The 16,769-nt window shown below is 35.2% G+C and overlaps 7 protein-coding genes across 7 annotated transcripts; 3 read left to right on the top strand and 4 right to left on the bottom strand.

Moving 5' to 3' along the window:
* Positions 1-1,101: 1,101 nt before the first annotated feature.
* Positions 1,102-3,650, bottom strand: LOC9325027 (transcription factor MYB122). Its single transcript, XM_021034517.1, is given in 4 exon segments — positions 1,102-1,674; positions 1,676-2,279; positions 2,607-2,736; positions 2,887-3,650. Coding segments are annotated over 4 exon segments (1,014 nt in total). The 5' UTR covers positions 3,020-3,650; the 3' UTR covers positions 1,102-1,527.
* Positions 3,651-6,474: 2,824 nt separating this feature from the next.
* LOC9325026 (peptidyl-prolyl cis-trans isomerase CYP26-2, chloroplastic) lies at positions 6,475-8,007 on the top strand. Its single transcript, XM_021034220.1, has 3 exons — positions 6,475-6,873; positions 6,966-7,540; positions 7,635-8,007. Exons 1-3 carry the CDS (start codon positions 6,607-6,609, stop codon positions 7,747-7,749), a joined length of 957 nt encoding a protein of 318 aa, XP_020889879.1. The 5' UTR covers positions 6,475-6,606; the 3' UTR covers positions 7,750-8,007.
* Positions 8,008-8,090: 83 nt separating this feature from the next.
* Positions 8,091-9,599, top strand: LOC9323588 (60S ribosomal protein L6-3). Its single transcript, XM_021034221.1, has 4 exons — positions 8,091-8,493; positions 8,761-8,867; positions 9,000-9,181; positions 9,273-9,599. Exons 1-4 carry the CDS (start codon positions 8,099-8,101, stop codon positions 9,426-9,428), a joined length of 840 nt encoding a protein of 279 aa, XP_020889880.1. The 5' UTR covers positions 8,091-8,098; the 3' UTR covers positions 9,429-9,599.
* Positions 9,600-9,613: 14 nt separating this feature from the next.
* On the bottom strand, positions 9,614-10,577 carry LOC9325025. The gene has a single exon (XM_002887477.2). It carries the CDS (start codon positions 10,220-10,222, stop codon positions 9,788-9,790), a length of 435 nt encoding a protein of 144 aa, XP_002887523.1. The 5' UTR covers positions 10,223-10,577; the 3' UTR covers positions 9,614-9,787.
* Positions 10,578-10,964: 387 nt separating this feature from the next.
* Positions 10,965-12,656, top strand: LOC9323587 (60S ribosomal protein L6-3). The gene is made up of 4 exons (XM_002888915.2): positions 10,965-11,342; positions 11,735-11,841; positions 11,966-12,147; positions 12,322-12,656. Exons 1-4 carry the CDS (start codon positions 11,086-11,088, stop codon positions 12,475-12,477), a joined length of 702 nt encoding a protein of 233 aa, XP_002888961.1. The 5' UTR covers positions 10,965-11,085; the 3' UTR covers positions 12,478-12,656.
* LOC9323586 (tetraspanin-17) lies at positions 12,580-15,490 on the bottom strand. Its single transcript, XM_002887476.2, has 2 exons — positions 13,538-15,490; positions 12,580-13,196 (listed from the first exon to the last, which is right to left on the bottom strand). The coding sequence occupies exons 1-2, from the start codon at positions 13,982-13,984 to the stop codon at positions 12,897-12,899; spliced, it is 747 nt and encodes a 248-aa protein (XP_002887522.1). The 5' UTR covers positions 13,985-15,490; the 3' UTR covers positions 12,580-12,896.
* Positions 15,487-16,758, bottom strand: LOC9323585. The gene is made up of 2 exons (XM_002887475.2): positions 16,270-16,758; positions 15,487-16,134 (listed from the first exon to the last, which is right to left on the bottom strand). Exons 1-2 carry the CDS (start codon positions 16,429-16,431, stop codon positions 15,661-15,663), a joined length of 636 nt encoding a protein of 211 aa, XP_002887521.1. The 5' UTR covers positions 16,432-16,758; the 3' UTR covers positions 15,487-15,660.
* Between the last annotated feature and the right edge of the window lie 11 nt (positions 16,759-16,769).

Raw genomic sequence — 16,769 nt, 5'->3', positions numbered from 1 at the left:
TAAGAAACTATTTTAAGCTCAACTAATCAAAAATTTGAACTAAAAATAAAATAAAATTTCTACATTTTTCTTTTAAAAAACAAAATCGGACCGCTGAATACTTGATCATCGTTTAAGCGGCTGTAAAAACCCTTTAACAAGTTAAACGTACCATAAATATTATAAATAAATGGTTTTGACATTATGAAAATCGTAGGTAAAAAAGTATAAAAACCGAAAAAGGGATACGGATTTGGTTACATAATCAAATACAACTAGTTTGGTCAAACCATTTAGGATATCAGTTCGAAAAGAGTCATTGTATTTTATACCTTCATTTGTTTCCACGAAGCCACCGAACCATGCTGTAGATAATATATATTTGTAATTATATGAATGTTTAGATTATGGGAGTGAGTAGAATGTGTTCTTTTTCGATTAGTGGGAAGTTGAAATAGTCATGTTATTTAATTAGTATTTGATAGTGTGATTAGATTAAGGTCAAGAACCAAAAAACGTAACAAGAATCTTACATATAAACAACATAACATTAAATATGTAATAAATATGCCCCTGTAAATTTTATGAAAAATTGAATGCCGTAGGCGAGTGTTTTTATTTCTACCAAATAGGCACGGCTCATATATGTATGTATTTCGAGATTTGGCTAAAAAAATTTCGTTCATCGATATGAATGGTAAGGTTTAATATGGGTAAGGTGGGGGTGGGATCACATTAGAGAAAAATAAATCCATTTGAGAAGAAGAGGAATGATGGAAAAAAAAAAAAAAAAAGGAGGAATGATGAAAATTTACAAATGTCCAATAAGAGATCATAGAAACTCCACAAGACCACAACGTTTGATGTTCTTGATAAATTTTTATGTCCTCTTGGGCGAGGGATACCGCGACTACATGGTGAAGTCATTTCTGACTCCTTGAAGATCCTCTTTCTAATTTCTACGATGCGGTGTCTCGAGATTTGTCCCTTTCGTTGAAAAAATAAACTCTCTCCAATAGCCTTATTATCTTGCATAATATTTTTAGTAATTCAAAATATTTACAGATATACATCATTAATTAACTTTATATTTTTCATAGAAAATTTCAATTTTTACAAATCTACTTAATATATATACTCGACAGTGTATTGTGATTTTACTGGTTATAATATGCAGATTCATATTTTCATTAAGTGGAACCGATTGAATACTAGCTAATTAAGAAACGAAAAAAAAGTGGAACCGAAAGGATAATATATTAATTATCATGTATCTCACCTGCTTGCTGTGGCGGTTAGCTAGCTTGTCCACTCATGAGTCGTCAAACCAATAGTGGAACATCATGCGTACTAAACCAACAAAACAGTAATTATCATTTATGGATATCCGAATGTTTTATCAATCTTTTTTTTTGGTTGATCGATGTTTTATCAGTTTTTAGTTTCTTATGAAGCAAACAACGTCACAAACTCATTAAAAAAAAAACATAGCAAATTAATCAAACTCTAATTGATTTACATGCCAAATTTTCATCATCATCAATATACTCATCCAATATAATTGTCAATCCCTTCAAAGGAGTCATCAACTTCATTGATCAGCTTCGCGTGGCTATCATTAAACGACGTCGTCTCGGTTTTATCCTCTCGAAAGATCATTGCAAGTTCCCTCATGAACGAAGTATTCTCCAAACAAAGACTCATCGGACATCAAGAACTCTTCATCATCGTGAGATAGAACATCACTCAAACATCTCGATGAAAATCTCGTCATATCTTCAATGTCACCGAAGATATCGTCGTACAAAAACGGATCCGAGGAGTCAGAGAACGTGGACGAGGACAAAGATGTTGCATCAACGGTTATGCTTTGGTACATGGGGAGATTCGAAGAGGTAGGTGTGGAGGAAGAACTATTTGACCTCTCACACTCTGAAACACTTGTAGTAGGAGTAGTGTGACTAGTAAGTAGGCTACTACTTCCAATAATATTAGACAGAACATTGTGGTTGATTCTGTGACCAAATCTGTTAGCTACTCTGTTCAAGAACCGAGCTGATGATGATCCTGACGACTTTTTGTTATTTGAATTCTGATCATCTTCCTCGTGACGAACGCTGCTTTTCTCTGGATGCGGTGTCTCGGGATAGTCAGATGATTTACTGGCACCATCATGAAGGAATTTGTGGGTCAACGGATCAATACCTTTCTTGACCAGACGTTTCTTGATGTGAGTGTTCCAATGGTTCTTGATCTCATTGTCTGTTCTTCTTGGTAATTTACGAGCTATGGCCGACCATCTGATCAATAAAACATTATTTATTAGAAAATGTGTATATTTATATACCAAATCGTCACTATGTAGCATTACTTTATGAAATACACATTTTGTGAGGGTTATTAAAGGATTTATATTATTCTACCTTTACAAACTAGCTAAATTATTGTGTTCAGTCAATTTTTTTTATAATAACATTGAAGAATCTTTCGTCTGAAATTCTTATTTAATTAATATATATTAAATCAAATGAAATCAGTATATCATATATTAGAAAAATACATAGAAATTTGAGCATATGTTTTTGTCCTTAAGCCTGTCGATGGTCATTAATTATAGTTAAACTTACTTGTTGCCATGAGTGGCATGGAGGTTGATGATGGAATCTTCCTCCTCTTGGCTAAACTCTCCACGTTTAATGTCTGGTCTTAGGTAATTCGCCCATCTCAATCTGCAGCTTTTGCCACATCTTTTGAGTCCTAATAATGTTTTAATGATTAAAAACATTAAATTATTAATAAAACAGTGAATGCGAAGAAAACATACTCGTTTAATAAATTAAAAGAAAACAGATTCCAAATTGATTAGCGATAGTAATAATAGTTGAAGAAAGATAAATACATATATACCAGCTTTATCCGGAAGGGTTCGCCAACCGCCTTCACCGTGTCGTTGAACATAGGCGATGAGCTTTTGGTCTTCTTCTTGAGTCCATGCTCCTTTCTTCAACCCTTCTGCTCTACAACACGGCGTCCGTACCATTCTTGATTCTTGATTCTTGACTCTTGATTCTTATATGTATTAATAATTGAAGCTAGATCGAGAAAGAGAGATAGAGAAATGTTGTTGTTGTGGGCTTGTGATGGATCGATCATACAACGAAAGGACTAGATCTTTTGATAAAAACATGAAGACGTCTTGTGGACTTTCTGTACTTCCCCGACACTCTACTCTACTTCTCTTTTTTATAAACTGAATTTTTGTGTTTCTCCCTTTACGAATATCCCTTATTTTATCTTTAAGATGGAGAAGATAGAGAAGATAGAGAAGAGAGAGTTTTGTATGTTTTCTGACTTGGCTGGCAAGTGAGAAATTTGAAGAAGGAACGTAGAGCTTTTTATTTTGATTTTTAAGTGGGCATGGCTCGTGTGCAGCCGACGGCGTCGTTTTCATGTGTTTGACACGTGGATTTGCAGTTTTTATTTTGTTATAAATAATATATCTCCATTGATTAAATGTGTAGACTTTGTCAGTGGAAAATAATTTGAGATGGAGGTTCTTGTACGTATTCTTGATTTCTTAGCTAGCCATTTAACCTTTTCTTTTATGAAATTTATCATTTCCAAATAATACTATATATTACTCCAATGAAATTTAACTCTTGTTGCAATAATCATCATTTTTACTAATATAGAACAGTTATAGATCAAAATCCACACTAGTTTTGGAATTTATAAGATATTACTATTTAAAACATTAAGAATAGTATGTTATAAATATTACACATGACACATTAAATTCTTGCCTCTTAGTTTTTAATTCAATATTTAGTAATATTACTTTTTAACATCATATTTTAGACCACACAATAGACAAAAGTTATTTGGATATACTTTTGTTATTCAAATTAGAATTCTTTAACTAATATTTAGTAATGTTAGTTAACGTGGGATATTTATCGATCCTTTTGTTTGGCAAATATTATTGAATAAAGGATATATACGTTTTATTCAACAAATTATTCTTCAACGCTGAAGTAGTTATGTACAATACTAGATTTTAACCCGCGGTACACCGCGGGGCTATATTTTCTTAAAAAAATCAAAATGTAATTTGTTTGATAGATTATTTTGATTGTTAATTTTAGGATTTCACCCGTGGTATACGATCTTTTATAAATATCAACCCAAACCCGTCCCATCATATTACCCGTCCCGTGAAATTAAACATTATTTAGTTATTTTTCTTTTTAATAATACTTTTATTTAAAAGCTATATAATTCAAGTCAATTTAAAAATTTCTTTTAAATGGTTCCCATAAGATATATATACATATATATTAAATTTGTATAGAGTTGAAATAATATTAATATTACAAATTTTTTATATAATTTAAATATTATAAATATTTTTAAAAATATGTAATATATATTTTTGTTATTGAATAAGAGGATATTATGTGTAAGAAATGTAGAAAATAAGAGTTTAATATTTTTATTATGGAGTCGCAAAAAAAATCTTTTATTTCTATACATGTTATTCATTTATTAATAATAAAAGAAAACAAATCCTTTAAATTAGATATTAACTAAAATAAACGCACCATAATTACTTATTAAGTAACAACCAATAAATTTCACCAAAAAATAGGTAACAACCAATAAATTCTAAACGCAGTAATTAAAGAATGAGATATTAAAAAAATATATCAAATAAGATATAAAAATCTTAAAATAATTGAACATCTAAATAATTTAATTGTTAGTGTCGATTTTAATGCCTTCATTAATGTGGATTTTTTTTTTTACAGAGAAATATTTCCTAAAGATTATCATATTAATGACTCAGAAAATTAAGGAAGATATGAATTTATGATTCTCGAAATCGTATTGGTAATATCTTTCAAATTTAAATAATTAATGCCAATGGCATTCATCCGTAAATAAGGTCCAACTCCAGAATTTATTTGCTAAAAGTCATTCAAAAATGTATATATAGATTTTACTGTCATTTTATATTTCTTCAGTTGAATTTTCTCATCAGCTAGACAATCTTTCGGACAAATAGAATCATTCGTCGTAATAAATTTATTACTTGTGGTAAAATTTGTGAAAAAGTCGTAACTCACGTCTCACGAGTTGTGGAAAAAAAAAAAAAGACCTCGTGAAGCGGAAATCCATACAAAAATAGATAATCCGAAACGAAAAAGAGTACGTGTAACGTATTTTTTGTCGGAATAAAATCAACTGTAAAAGATGGAGTGCGAGACTTTTCTAAGGAAGAAGACAAGATTGTGAATTTAAAACATTATTAACAATTAAGACGCAAAAGAAAAACTAAAACGCATTTCACGACAAAAGCAAATAATAATAAGAAAATTCTAAACAAATTGTTGGCGGGCATGGTCCTGTTATACGAAAACTGAAAATTCGAGGAAAGTGGTAAATTGTAGTAATCACAAATATTACGGTCGTTTGAATTTGATGACAATAAATATAAACTACAACTTGGTCGCTCAAACACTGGACCTGGACATCATTTAACTGAATCAAATTCCCACAAAATGGAAAGAAAATAATCACAACTTTTCTAAATTCTACTCTATACTTTTCCACGGTTTTTTTTTTTTTAAATTTTGACTAAGAAATCATTATTCGCTTTAGGAAATCATTATTTGCTTAGTGAACTGAAGATATTTAGATAAATAGACTCTGTTGGAAGAGCAACGCTCTGTATATATACTTATTCCGAGCATGATTGAATTAAGGTATTTGTGTATATATTTCACGTAAATTATTTTTGGTCTCCAACTCAAATTTTCATTACTAACATCATACATAATAAACAAACAAACTGTGCTTCAACGATTCCATCCACACCTTGATTTGTTTATCGGAGACTAATTGAAAAGATAATTAGATCGGACTCCTCTTAAAGCTTGCTTAAACTTAGAGCATCTCCAATTCTCCATAACGAGTATAGATTTTAAACCATTGGACATGTTCTTATTCTCTCTTTTTTGTTTCACAGTTATTGGTTTGTTTTTAAGTCTTAACATAGCTAATTGACTAGATTAAAGCTCCTGTTGTAACCTCTGTTCTTATTAAATGAAAAGGTATGTGTTAAAAAAAAAAAAAAAAAAAAAGATTAAAGTTTTTTTTTTTCCTTTTCTGGGGCATATTTTGCGTGCGAGATTAGTAGTAAAAAGCAAATACTAAAGCTTATTTGTCAAAAAAAATGATACAACCAAAACGACTTGAAATTTGTTTTTGGGAAAATTACAAAAGCAATAGATGCAAGTGACGACTTCACAATGGGCCAAATCTACCAAACTCTTTGACAATTGACAAGTCCATGTCTTCCAACTAAACCGCCATGGTGAACTAGTGACTCTCTCTCTACTTGGTTGATCAGGAGGATTATATATTTGGGCTTAGGCTTGGGCTTTACTTTGGGTTTTCTAAGAATAATATATGATAAATACGATTGGTTACGTTTGTGTGACATGAAATGGGTGATGTTCATATATATATATACGGCTAACTTTCGATTCCTTATCCACGAAATCTAGTAATTATCTATCTTCCTCCACCAATGAGACACAGATTCATATTCATCAGGTAGACAAAATGATGCTACCACCCAATGCAAAACTTTTGTCCTCATCCGCAAAATTTCTACCGTCGCCTGTAGAGCCACCGCAGCACATCCATAGAATCGCCGGAGGAGCCTCTCCGTCCTTGGAACGAAACTGCAAATTATCGCGACGGAATCTAAGTAAATCCTCGTTGCTTCTACTCCTCACTACTCAAACAACTCTAACGCCATTGCTCGACTTCTCTAATGCTCAAGCAGATACGATTGATAATCCTAATCCCACAAATTGCGAAAACAGAGTAAGACAAATTTTGGTAATTGGATTTTTAATTTCAATTACTCATTATTCGATAATTCTTAATTCGTTTTCTTTTTTTTCCAATTTCCCCAGATTCCGACTAAGAAAGCGTTCATCGACGTATCGATCGACGGAGAACCAATCGGAAGGATCGTAATCGGATTATACGGAGACGATGTACCGGCGGGAACAGCTAGATTCAGCAGCATTGTAAGCGGGAAAGCCGGAATCAGTTACCGGCGAAAAGACTTTGTGAAGATCATGCAAGGCTATGTCCAGCACGGCGGAATTAGATCGTACGGTGTCGACGCCGAGCGTGCAACCGCCGCGGTTGGGAGTCTTCAAAACCTAATTGAAGAATGGGAGAGAGGGAAAAGAGGAGAGATATGTAATGTAAATAAGGCGGGAAGTGTTGGAATCGTGGTGAGAGATCCGTCGAAACCGCCGCCGAAGACGAAGCTTGTGGCGAGGAACGGGAAGCTTGTGGTGGAGGAAGAGGTTATAGCCGTAGGACCGAACGGCACGGAGTTTGTTATAAGTGCGGTGGATTCGCCGGAGCTGGAGGATTCGGTTTTGGTGATTGGGAAGGTTTTGGAAGGAATGGGAGTTGTGGAGAAGATGAGAGCAGTGAAGACAGTGAGGGATAACACTTCATCTCCTTATTTCAGGTAAATTTTGTTTTTTGAATAATGTTGACCGTTGGATTTGAATTGTGTTCTTTGAGATCAAGGGTTGTGATTGTGGTTGTGGTGGTGTGAACAGGGTGGCTAAAGTGATCGGAGATAAGAGAGCTGTGGTAGCTGAGCGAGGTTTTAATCGGCCTTATTCTAAGGTTGTAGTCACCAATTGTGGTTTGATCGAGTCACAAACTCTATGAATGCGCTCACGTTTGTTGGCAACGTTTTTTTTTTGGTGGTATGCAAGATATGTTTAACTTAACAAACAGCTTCAACTGTTTCGCAAATCAACCACATGGAAAAGATTGCAGCCATGGTGATGGTGGTTAGTGGAACCATATTATCCATTGAGAAATTATAAGCGTGATTAGAAATTTCTTGTCTTAAGGCCAGAGCATCATAGTCCATCGCTTGGGCCTTAACTGGATATTAAAGAGTTGAATAAACAAATTCTACTATTTCTATTTGCCCCCAAAAAAAAAAAGAAATCTACTGTGTCTCGGTCCACAATAAAAGGCCGATTTGACTCTAAAGCCCACGAGCCCACGCATGCCCTACATTTACTTAGGGTTTCTGTGTCTTCAAAGTGCGACCTATCCTCTTCTTCTACACTCCCTCATCCATTCTCGGCCGGAAAATCTCCTTAATTTTTCTTCCAGGGATTGCGATAGAACGACGAAGGAAACCATGCCGGCGAAAGAGAGGACACCTAAGGTCAACAGGAACCCTGATCTGATCAGGGGAGTTGGTAAATACTCAAGATCGCAGATGTACCATAAAAGAGGTTTGTGGGCAATCAAGGCCAAAAATGGAGGCGTTTTCCCCCGCCACGATGCTAAATCCAAGGTTGATGCTCCAGCAGAGAAACCACCGAAGTTCTATCCAGCTGAAGACGTGAAGAAACCTCTCCCCAACAGGCGCACGCCAAAACCAACCAAGCTCAGGTACTCAGCTGAACACTGTCTCATTGTCTATGTTTCTTGAGTGATGCTTCGTATGCATTTAATACTTTGAATCTTCCGGAAAAATTGACTAGTTTAGTATGGTTTAAGTCGTTAATTACTGTGATTTTTGAAAGAATTTTGGTCGGTTCAATTTTATTTGTGAAGTTATCTTGCCTTCTTAAACGTTCTTGATCTCTGTGGAAAAGTTGTCTCATTTGCTTGTAATTTTCTGTTACATTGTCCTGAATTTGCTCTGTTATATTGCAGATCCAGCATCACCTCAGGAACTGTGTTGATTATTCTTGCTGGTAGGTTCAAGGGAAAGAGAGTTGTTTTTCTTAAGCAGCTTCCCTCTGGTTTGCTTCTTGTGACTGGTGAGTTTTATGCTAATCTACTCTCTTCATTGGTCACATTCTACATCCCAAATGAAGAACACACATTCACTTAACTTGCTTTGTGTAATCTGTATGAAGTTGACATTTTCTTGTTTTGTTATTGACCTTCAGGACCATTCAAGATCAATGGTGTTCCTTTGAGACGTGTTAACCAGGCCTATGTGATTGGTACTTCCACAAAGGTTGACATCTCTGGAGTCACCCTCGATAATTTTGATGATAAGTACTTTGGCAAGGTTGCTGAGAAGAAAAAGAAGAAGACTGAAGGAGAGTTCTTCGAAGCTGAGAAAGAGGTATCTCAAACACTCATCAAATTCCATCTTGTTTGTACACTTCCCAATCAAAAGCTATTCTTGATCACCATATACCTTTTTGATTCCACAGGAGAAAAAGGAGATTCCACAAGGAAAGAAAGATGACCAGAAAGCCGTGGACGCAGCTTTGATCAAAGCCATTGAAGCAGTTCCAGAGTTGAAGACTTACCTCGGAGCAAGGTTTTCATTGAAACAAGGAATGAAGCCCCATGAGCTTGTTTTCTAGGTTTCGTTACCTTTTTCTGAGGTTTCTAGAGTATCTGTCTCCTGAAGTTTTTACACTCTAAATTGTTGGTTCTGTTCTCGTCCACTGACCAGAGACATAAATTTTGGCTCAACTATCTGGATTTCTGTTTTACATATGGATAATTTATCAATCTTGTTTTTGAATGTGTGAGATCTCAAGCAATGGAGAACAATTCATAAGATTCTATTTATGGTTAAGACATGGTGAATCGAAGTGATGAGATTATGAAATGGGTTTTGAAGAACTGAATAAAACATTGCAATGATGCTAATAGGTAGCTTACATTCTACTTCGAATGTTGATACTCTTATTACTAGTCTCTCACACACGCACCTAGATCAAGCTGGAGGTGCTTCAAGGCGAGTTTGATCATTATCTTTAGGTGTTTCTTTGCTGGCACAATCGGCAACTTTAGCTCCGGCCTCAACATCGCCGGCCAAAAACCGTCTCCATTTTCGTCTCAGCCATCCTAAAAACCCACCACTCTTTATCATCTCCAATGGATTGACTTCAGCCACTAAAACAGTTCTCTGGCGGCGCCGTGCACATATGCGACCCAAGAAGCAGGAGAGGACTGCAAGAACGACGAGAACAGAGATGACTGCAAAGAAGGGTCCAATGGAACCGGAAGAGTAATGGTTTGGAGCGTTTGGTGCTGCAATTAGATTGACGTTGGTAGCCGTAGGTTGGAACTCATTGCCTCCTAATTGCTGTTGCGGTTGTTGTTGGGTAGGAAACAACGACGAGTTGCTACTACTACTAGCCATAGCCATTAGATCTAATGATGTTTTGGTTTTCGGAGATCAAGATTCAATATTTATTGATAGATGAATGGGGTCTCTAGTATATATATATATATCGAGGCATGTGCACATGAACGCTGGTCTTTTGAAGAGCTTTTAAGGCGACCAATGTTTGTTGAAGAACGACATGTAAAGGTGACTAAAGCGGAGAAATCCTCATCAGCCTCATCAAAAGCTTCTCAAACTATAATAATAAAGATATATGTGATCCATTGCACTCTTAGAGGTGAAGGAAACGTTGACTTATAGTCTTGATCTGATTTTGGCGTCTGTCAAATTGTGGGGATTAGCCAGAGTTTTAGATAAATTACTGTAATTACCACATCATGTGATGTTTATTACCTCTAATAAAAAAAAAAACTTCCAAGTCATTAACAAAAATAAAATAAAACGAACGTTACAAAGAATCACACTAGTTTAAAAATCATTTTCCAATTTTTAAAAATTTATTGAACAATTCCTACAACAAAACACTACGAATTTTACATTTTTAGATGTAAGTTCCAAAAATTAGTGTAGGTTTCAAACGAAATTTGATTTTATTCGTACTGACTACTGAAAAAGAACAAATTTTGTTTTCTCTGTCAAATTAGTTTATGCTTAGTGAAAAAAAATTAATCTTACAAGTTTGAAAAAAAAAACAAATCCTGTTATGTATGTTACGGTTCGCATTAGAAGCCCGATATAATTTCAAAGCCCACGAGCCCAAGGAAGCCCTAAAATCAAATTAGGGTTTCTGTGTCTTCAAATTTACCAATCCTCCGCCTCAACTCTCTCCTCTATCCACTCTCAGCCGGAAAGTTTTTCCTTGATTCATTACGACAGAGAGAACGATGCCGGCGAAACAGAGGACGCCGAAGGTCAACAGAAACCCTGATCTGATCAGGGGTGTTGGTAAATACTCAAGATCCCAGATGTACCATAAGAGAGGTTTGTGGGCAATCAAGGCCAAAAATGGAGGCGTTTTCCCCCGCCACGACGCTAAATCCAAGGTTGATACTCCGGCGGAGAAGCCACCGAAGTTCTATCCAGCTGAAGATGTTAAGAAACCTCTCCCCAACAGGCGCACGCCAAAACCTACCAAGCTCAGGTACTACTTAGCTGATACACTGGTTCTTGGTCTTGGAGATTGATATCAAGCTCGATGCAATCGTCATTTATGTGTTTGGTTGATTTGTACATATTAGAATTTTGATCTGCTGGGAAAATGTCGAATTTGTGAAATTTGTGGAAATGCATGGTTTCGTGAAGATTACAGTGTTCTTTTGCCTTGATTTGGTTACGTCATTTGTTAGTGGACATTATCAAAATGTTCTTAATTTCTGTGAAGTTGTCTGGTTTGCTTTTACTTTCCTGTTAGAAGTTTGATTTTGTGTGATTAAGCTAATGAGAAGTCTATGAATATTGATACTCTCTAATGTCTTCAATTTATCTGTTTATACGTTTCCAACATAATCCAATCTTCGTATATCTTTATTGCAGAGCTAGCATTACCCCAGGGACAGTGCTGATTATTCTTGCTGGTAGATTCAAGGGAAAGAGAGTTGTCTTCCTTAAGCAGCTTGCCTCTGGTTTGCTTCTTGTGACCGGTGAGTTATTGTTTTCTATCTATTCTCATTACCTTACCTCCGGTAAATCATTTGAAGCAAAGCTCATTCACTGATTTTTACCATCTGAATGGTTCCTCTTTTTTTTTTTTTAACTAATCTTTAGGACCATTCAAGGTTAATGGTGTTCCTTTGAGACGTGTTAACCAGGCCTATGTCATTGGCACTTCCACTAAGGTTGACATTTCTGGAGTCACCCTCGATAAATTTGATGATAAGTACTTTGGCAAGGTTGCTGAGAAGAAAAAGAAGAAGACAGAGGGAGAGTTCTTTGAGGCTGAGAAAGAGGTATAAGTTTATATCGCATATGATAGAAATAACGCAATTCATCTTGTGCTTCCCTCTTGTCAATTTGGATATCACAGTTTGTTCCAGAAGAATAGACGATGAAAATTTCTTTCCATTGTTGTTTACCAAATCAAAACATATGCTTGTCATAATATCTCGCTTTATATTGCACAGGAGAAGAAGGAGATCCCACAGGGAAAGAAAGATGATCAGAAAGCCGTAGACGCAGCTTTGATCAAAGCCATTGAAGCAGTTCCAGAGTTGAAGGCTTACCTAGGCGCAAGGTTTTCATTGAAACAAGGAATGAAGCCACATGAACTTGTTTTCTAGGTTTCATAACCTTTTTTTGAGTTTTCTAGAGTATCTGTGTCCTGAAGTGTTTTACCTTCTAAATGGTTTTTTTGTTCTTGTTCACTGACCAGAGACATACAATTTTTGGCTTATACATTCTCTGTTCTTACGTATGGTTAAACTATCGATCTTGTTTTCGGATGTGAGCTTTGAAGCAATATTACGTGATAGAAATGTTGCTTTAGTTATGCTATAACTGCGTATGAAAATGAACACATTGATATATGTAGACATATAAACATGTATATGCAGGCTTATGCCCATGTATATGTAGTACATATGTATGGACATGAACATCCGTCTCTCATTCAAAACTCTTTCACCAATATCTATTAGTCATATCTACAAATCTGACACATGATGTAATTTCAAGAAGTATTCGAGGACTGAATAATAGATCAACTATAAGAACCTCGATAATCTTCGGTTTCGTGGATAGTATCCTTGAGAGACCAAGCCAGGGCAAGACTGATGCAGGAAAGGACTAGAGCAGGGTAAGCAAACATTGAGAGATATTTCCATTGATGAACAATGGCTTTTAAGATGCTTAGTTGGCAGCCTCTGCAATCTAAACAATATTCATAAGAACACTCTTCTGGAACTTGGTTCCGTTCATACTGTTGTTTCCAACTCCACTCGCCTGGCTTGTCAAACATCGTAATGGTCCCACATCCCGGCGGTTGTGCACAGCAATACTTCTGCATATGTATAAACATATTATAAGCAGGGCCGGCCCAAGGCTAAAGCCCGTAAAGCATGGGCTTTAGGCATCAGATATCTATAAAACGATTTAAGGGCATCATTTTACAGATATTTATTGTGGTAGAGTGGTTATCACCTTCAGTCTCTTCTTAGATCTGCCGAGTTCGAACCTACTCAGTGTACTTTTTATAGAAATTTTTTTTAATTGTATTTAATGATGGGCCAACATTTTTTTTTGCTTTAGGCATCATTTTCCCTTGGGCCGGCCCTGATTATAAGCATGCATAGTTTCATATAGACATGTCTTTTATTAATAGTAAAAAGATTCAAAACTTACCCAAACATTGCTGTTTTTGCTGGCATTGTAATTACAGTCATGGTTGTGAATGATACACAAGACTACGTTCTCGAACTTCTCCTTAGAGACCAGCCGGCCGAGTAACTGTGGCACGGTGCGGTGGTCCTTGGCGGGGTTCTTAGGGATGCCAAAAGTGGTGTTGTAGGCGAAACATTTGATTGAATAATAAGATACAATGATAATGACCACAATCATGCCGTAGTAGAAATAATTGAAAAGGCGTTTGGAGCGGCAACAGATTCCGTATAGACCTATCTGAGGAATCAACAGAAGAATCAGACCGAGTAACAAGAACTGGCCTGAGGTTTCTCGGATGCAAGAAGACACTGTTGTTTTTTGGTATAGACCTGTTCCCATCATTGTGAGGCCTATACTTATCAAGATTATTGTCGTCATGGTTAGAAATCCAGTTCGCACTTCTGACATTTTTTAATCTTGGGGAACATAAAACCTTTGTATTCAAACGAGTTTTTATCAAATTTGGAGTTTCTTTAAAAGAGATTGAATCAAGGAGATGAACGAGATCTCTTAAAATTTTCTGGCCAAGTTTCTGTTGTCTTTTGGTTTGTTTAATTTGTTGGAAGGTATAACAATTAAGAAATAAATCTTATCTTAGTTTAGTTTAGGAGTTAAAGATTGCTCAACGGTCTTTCCCGTTGGGGCAAATGACTAACTATTTAAAGTAAAGTTGTTTAAATGTTTAACCAAATCACAGGTTTGAGACTAAAGACTATTTCATGTCATAGTTATTTCAGTAAACCAAAACTCATATTCTTCTTGTACATTCGATACTATTTATTAAAAAGTAATAAAATTAGAAATCTTTAAGACTATTACGCATCTAATTTGTGATTGATATTTCTGAGATTTGCAGGTAAGATTTTCTTCAGGCAGGGACATTGTTGGTCTCCAAAGGGGTTTTACTTAAAGTGGAGGAGTGTTCTTTGAAACCCAACATTTTGTTCAAAGCTCCAACATAAGCTTTAACGCTGGACCGTTGGAAGTTTGACATCCGTTGAAGACTTTTCCGAGCACCACATCAAACGTTCTTGGAGTATATGGAAAGCTAGAAAAGTCAGGATTTGCCTCGAAGTGAAATTAGCCCAAACCGATATGAAAACTCTTGAGATCTTGTTCAATTTATGTCTATCCAGCATCTACTAATGAGTATAGTACGATGTGGTTGGAGTACTAGATCAGGAGAGTACACAGAACTATAAATTGTATTTATAATCAAATTAGGCGAGTTTCACATCACACAAATAACATAATTATATGTAATTATATAAAAAATATCCTATATTGTTGTTGTATGTTCATGATGGTTAAAAAATATTAGGATCTTAGAAATATAAATAATAAGATTTATACATGAAAATAAATCTAATCATACAAATTGTAACTACATAAGATGAATTTAATTTTATTAATTACACAATAACAAATAAAAAAAAAAGTAAACAAAAATTGGCAACAAGAGCAATCAACATAATTTGTTAAAACAAATTCACGCTACGCGTGGGTATTCATCTAGTCTCATATAATTAAGGGACTCTCTTCTGAATCTTGATAGAAAGTAACAATACTAAAGGTAACACCAAATCCAAATAAAATGAAACTTGGTAGTTTACAAAAAAAAAAAAAAAACAAATGAAACTATCAAAATTGATTTTTATTAACAACAATAAAAAAAAAACTAAAAAATTTGATGGAATTTTATACTATGGAACGGAAAATGGTATTAGTGTAATGCATGCAGAGGAACATCTTTTTGTTTGTTTGTTTGTTTTTTTTTTTTTTTTTTTTTCAGTTGTTGTTGTTCATCTATTTAAATCGCTTATACTACTAGAGGGTTAGGAATTATTTTAGAAAACCAAAACCAACGCTCATCTTCTCGAATATTAAAAAAAAAAATCTCACAACCCAGTAGAATCAATCAAATTAAACAAAATATTGCAGTCCAAAATAAAACATGAGCCTTGACAGCAAATAAATATTATTCTATATTCTAAGGAAGCATTAGAAAGTAACACTGATAATTAATATAGGGCTAAAAAACGTAGTCTCTCGAAAGAGAATCACTTTAATATTATTATTGTCCTTCATTGCGGCGGGTTTAATTCTCTCAGATTATCGATCGTCCCTGCAAGTGGAACAAGTAACTCTGTTAATGTTTGCTCCCTTCCAGCATCATAGTTCCACGGCTTGAAAACGACCCCTGTTCTCCGACGTTCTTGGTACTCGAACCATGCTTTCTTGATAGTATTGTAGAGCTCCAGACCATATTTTTCTTTAACGTCCAAAATTTCTGGCCTCTCCATCTGAATGTCGCCGATTCCTTCCTGAACGATGTAAAGCATCCAACCCCCATAGATTCTTTCTCTCCATAGAGAGCGCAGAGAACCAGCATCGAAGACTGCTTCGTCTTTCCTCTTTTGATCATCCGAATCACTACTTGGATCCCTGAGGCTCGCGTCAAGGCACGCCCTTTCAAAGATCCGTATATCTAGGTATCCCGGGACTCTTTGTAGGTCAAGAACTGGATCAAGATCTGGAGGGTTTAGTTCTGGCAACGCCTAAAAGAGAAAGGAAAAATAATATAGCCGTCGTAAGTTTTAGGTCATTAACCGATTAATTATCTATAAAATATTAATATATGAAAAGTTCAATTCAGCTTTTTCTTCTTGAATCTTATTAATTAATATACGTACCTGCACCACGGTGAATTTTGCTCTTAGAATCTCGTTATCCCTATCTAAAAGGTCATCTTGGAGACGCCCAATCGTCCGTTCGTAACGAACCCTCTTACGTTCATAATCATTGATCCTCTGTTCATAACCAGTGATCTTACTCTGCATCTCTTCAGCATTCATCTTCTCTAAACTATTGTTGCTTGGGAACCAAGGAGAGACGCAGGGAAAAAAAGAAGAAGAGAAAAAGTTTAATTTTTTACTTCCTCCGGTTCTTGCTATATGAGTAATAATGTATTATGCTCTCGTGATCGACCATACATATTTATAGGTGAAGCTGGTTGCATTATCTACTATCGAAACCTATCATAAAAAGGAAATACAATTAGAAAAGGAATTAACGACTTATCTTCCTACAAAAAAAAGGAAATTAACTTATCCAAGGTTTCCTAATTTTTGTGTTTCTTTTTATCCCACATTTTATTTGCCAGCTTATTATATTAACTACAAAATTTTGAATT

This window comes from Arabidopsis lyrata (genome assembly GCF_000004255.2).
Source record: "Arabidopsis lyrata subsp. lyrata unplaced genomic scaffold ARALYscaffold_2, whole genome shotgun sequence".
NCBI classification, from domain to species: domain Eukaryota; kingdom Viridiplantae; phylum Streptophyta; class Magnoliopsida; order Brassicales; family Brassicaceae; genus Arabidopsis; species Arabidopsis lyrata.
Note: the sequence above shows the minus strand (reverse complement) of the source record. Positions and strands in the feature narration are given on the sequence as shown.

Bases quoted from the DNA above. Each gene is read 5' to 3' on its own strand.
- LOC9325025 (XM_002887477.2), bottom strand. From the start codon at position 10,222: ATGGCTATGGCTAGTAGTAGTAGCAACTCGTCGTTGTTTCCTACCCAA.
- LOC9323587 (XM_002888915.2), top strand. From the start codon at position 11,086: ATGCCGGCGAAACAGAGGACGCCGAAGGTCAACAGAAACCCTGATCTG. The intron at 11,842-11,965 runs GTGAGTTATTGT...ACTAATCTTTAG, and splicing joins TGGTTTGCTTCTTGTGACCG to GACCATTCAAGGTTAATGGT. The intron at 12,148-12,321 runs GTATAAGTTTAT...TATATTGCACAG, and splicing joins TCTTTGAGGCTGAGAAAGAG to GAGAAGAAGGAGATCCCACA.
- LOC9325026 (XM_021034220.1), top strand. From the start codon at position 6,607: ATGATGCTACCACCCAATGCAAAACTTTTGTCCTCATCCGCAAAATTT. The intron at 6,874-6,965 runs GTAAGACAAATT...CAATTTCCCCAG, and splicing joins CCACAAATTGCGAAAACAGA to ATTCCGACTAAGAAAGCGTT. The intron at 7,541-7,634 runs GTAAATTTTGTT...TGGTGTGAACAG, and splicing joins ACTTCATCTCCTTATTTCAG to GGTGGCTAAAGTGATCGGAG.
- LOC9323588 (XM_021034221.1), top strand. From the start codon at position 8,099: ATGCCCTACATTTACTTAGGGTTTCTGTGTCTTCAAAGTGCGACCTAT. The intron at 8,868-8,999 runs GTGAGTTTTATG...ATTGACCTTCAG, and splicing joins TGGTTTGCTTCTTGTGACTG to GACCATTCAAGATCAATGGT. The intron at 9,182-9,272 runs GTATCTCAAACA...TTGATTCCACAG, and splicing joins TCTTCGAAGCTGAGAAAGAG to GAGAAAAAGGAGATTCCACA.
- LOC9323586 (XM_002887476.2), bottom strand. From the start codon at position 13,984: ATGTCAGAAGTGCGAACTGGATTTCTAACCATGACGACAATAATCTTG. The intron at 13,197-13,537 runs GTAAGTTTTGAA...ATACATATGCAG, and splicing joins GCAAAAACAGCAATGTTTGG to AAGTATTGCTGTGCACAACC.
- LOC9323585 (XM_002887475.2), bottom strand. From the start codon at position 16,431: ATGAATGCTGAAGAGATGCAGAGTAAGATCACTGGTTATGAACAGAGG. The intron at 16,135-16,269 runs GTACGTATATTA...TTTCTCTTTTAG, and splicing joins CAAAATTCACCGTGGTGCAG to GCGTTGCCAGAACTAAACCC.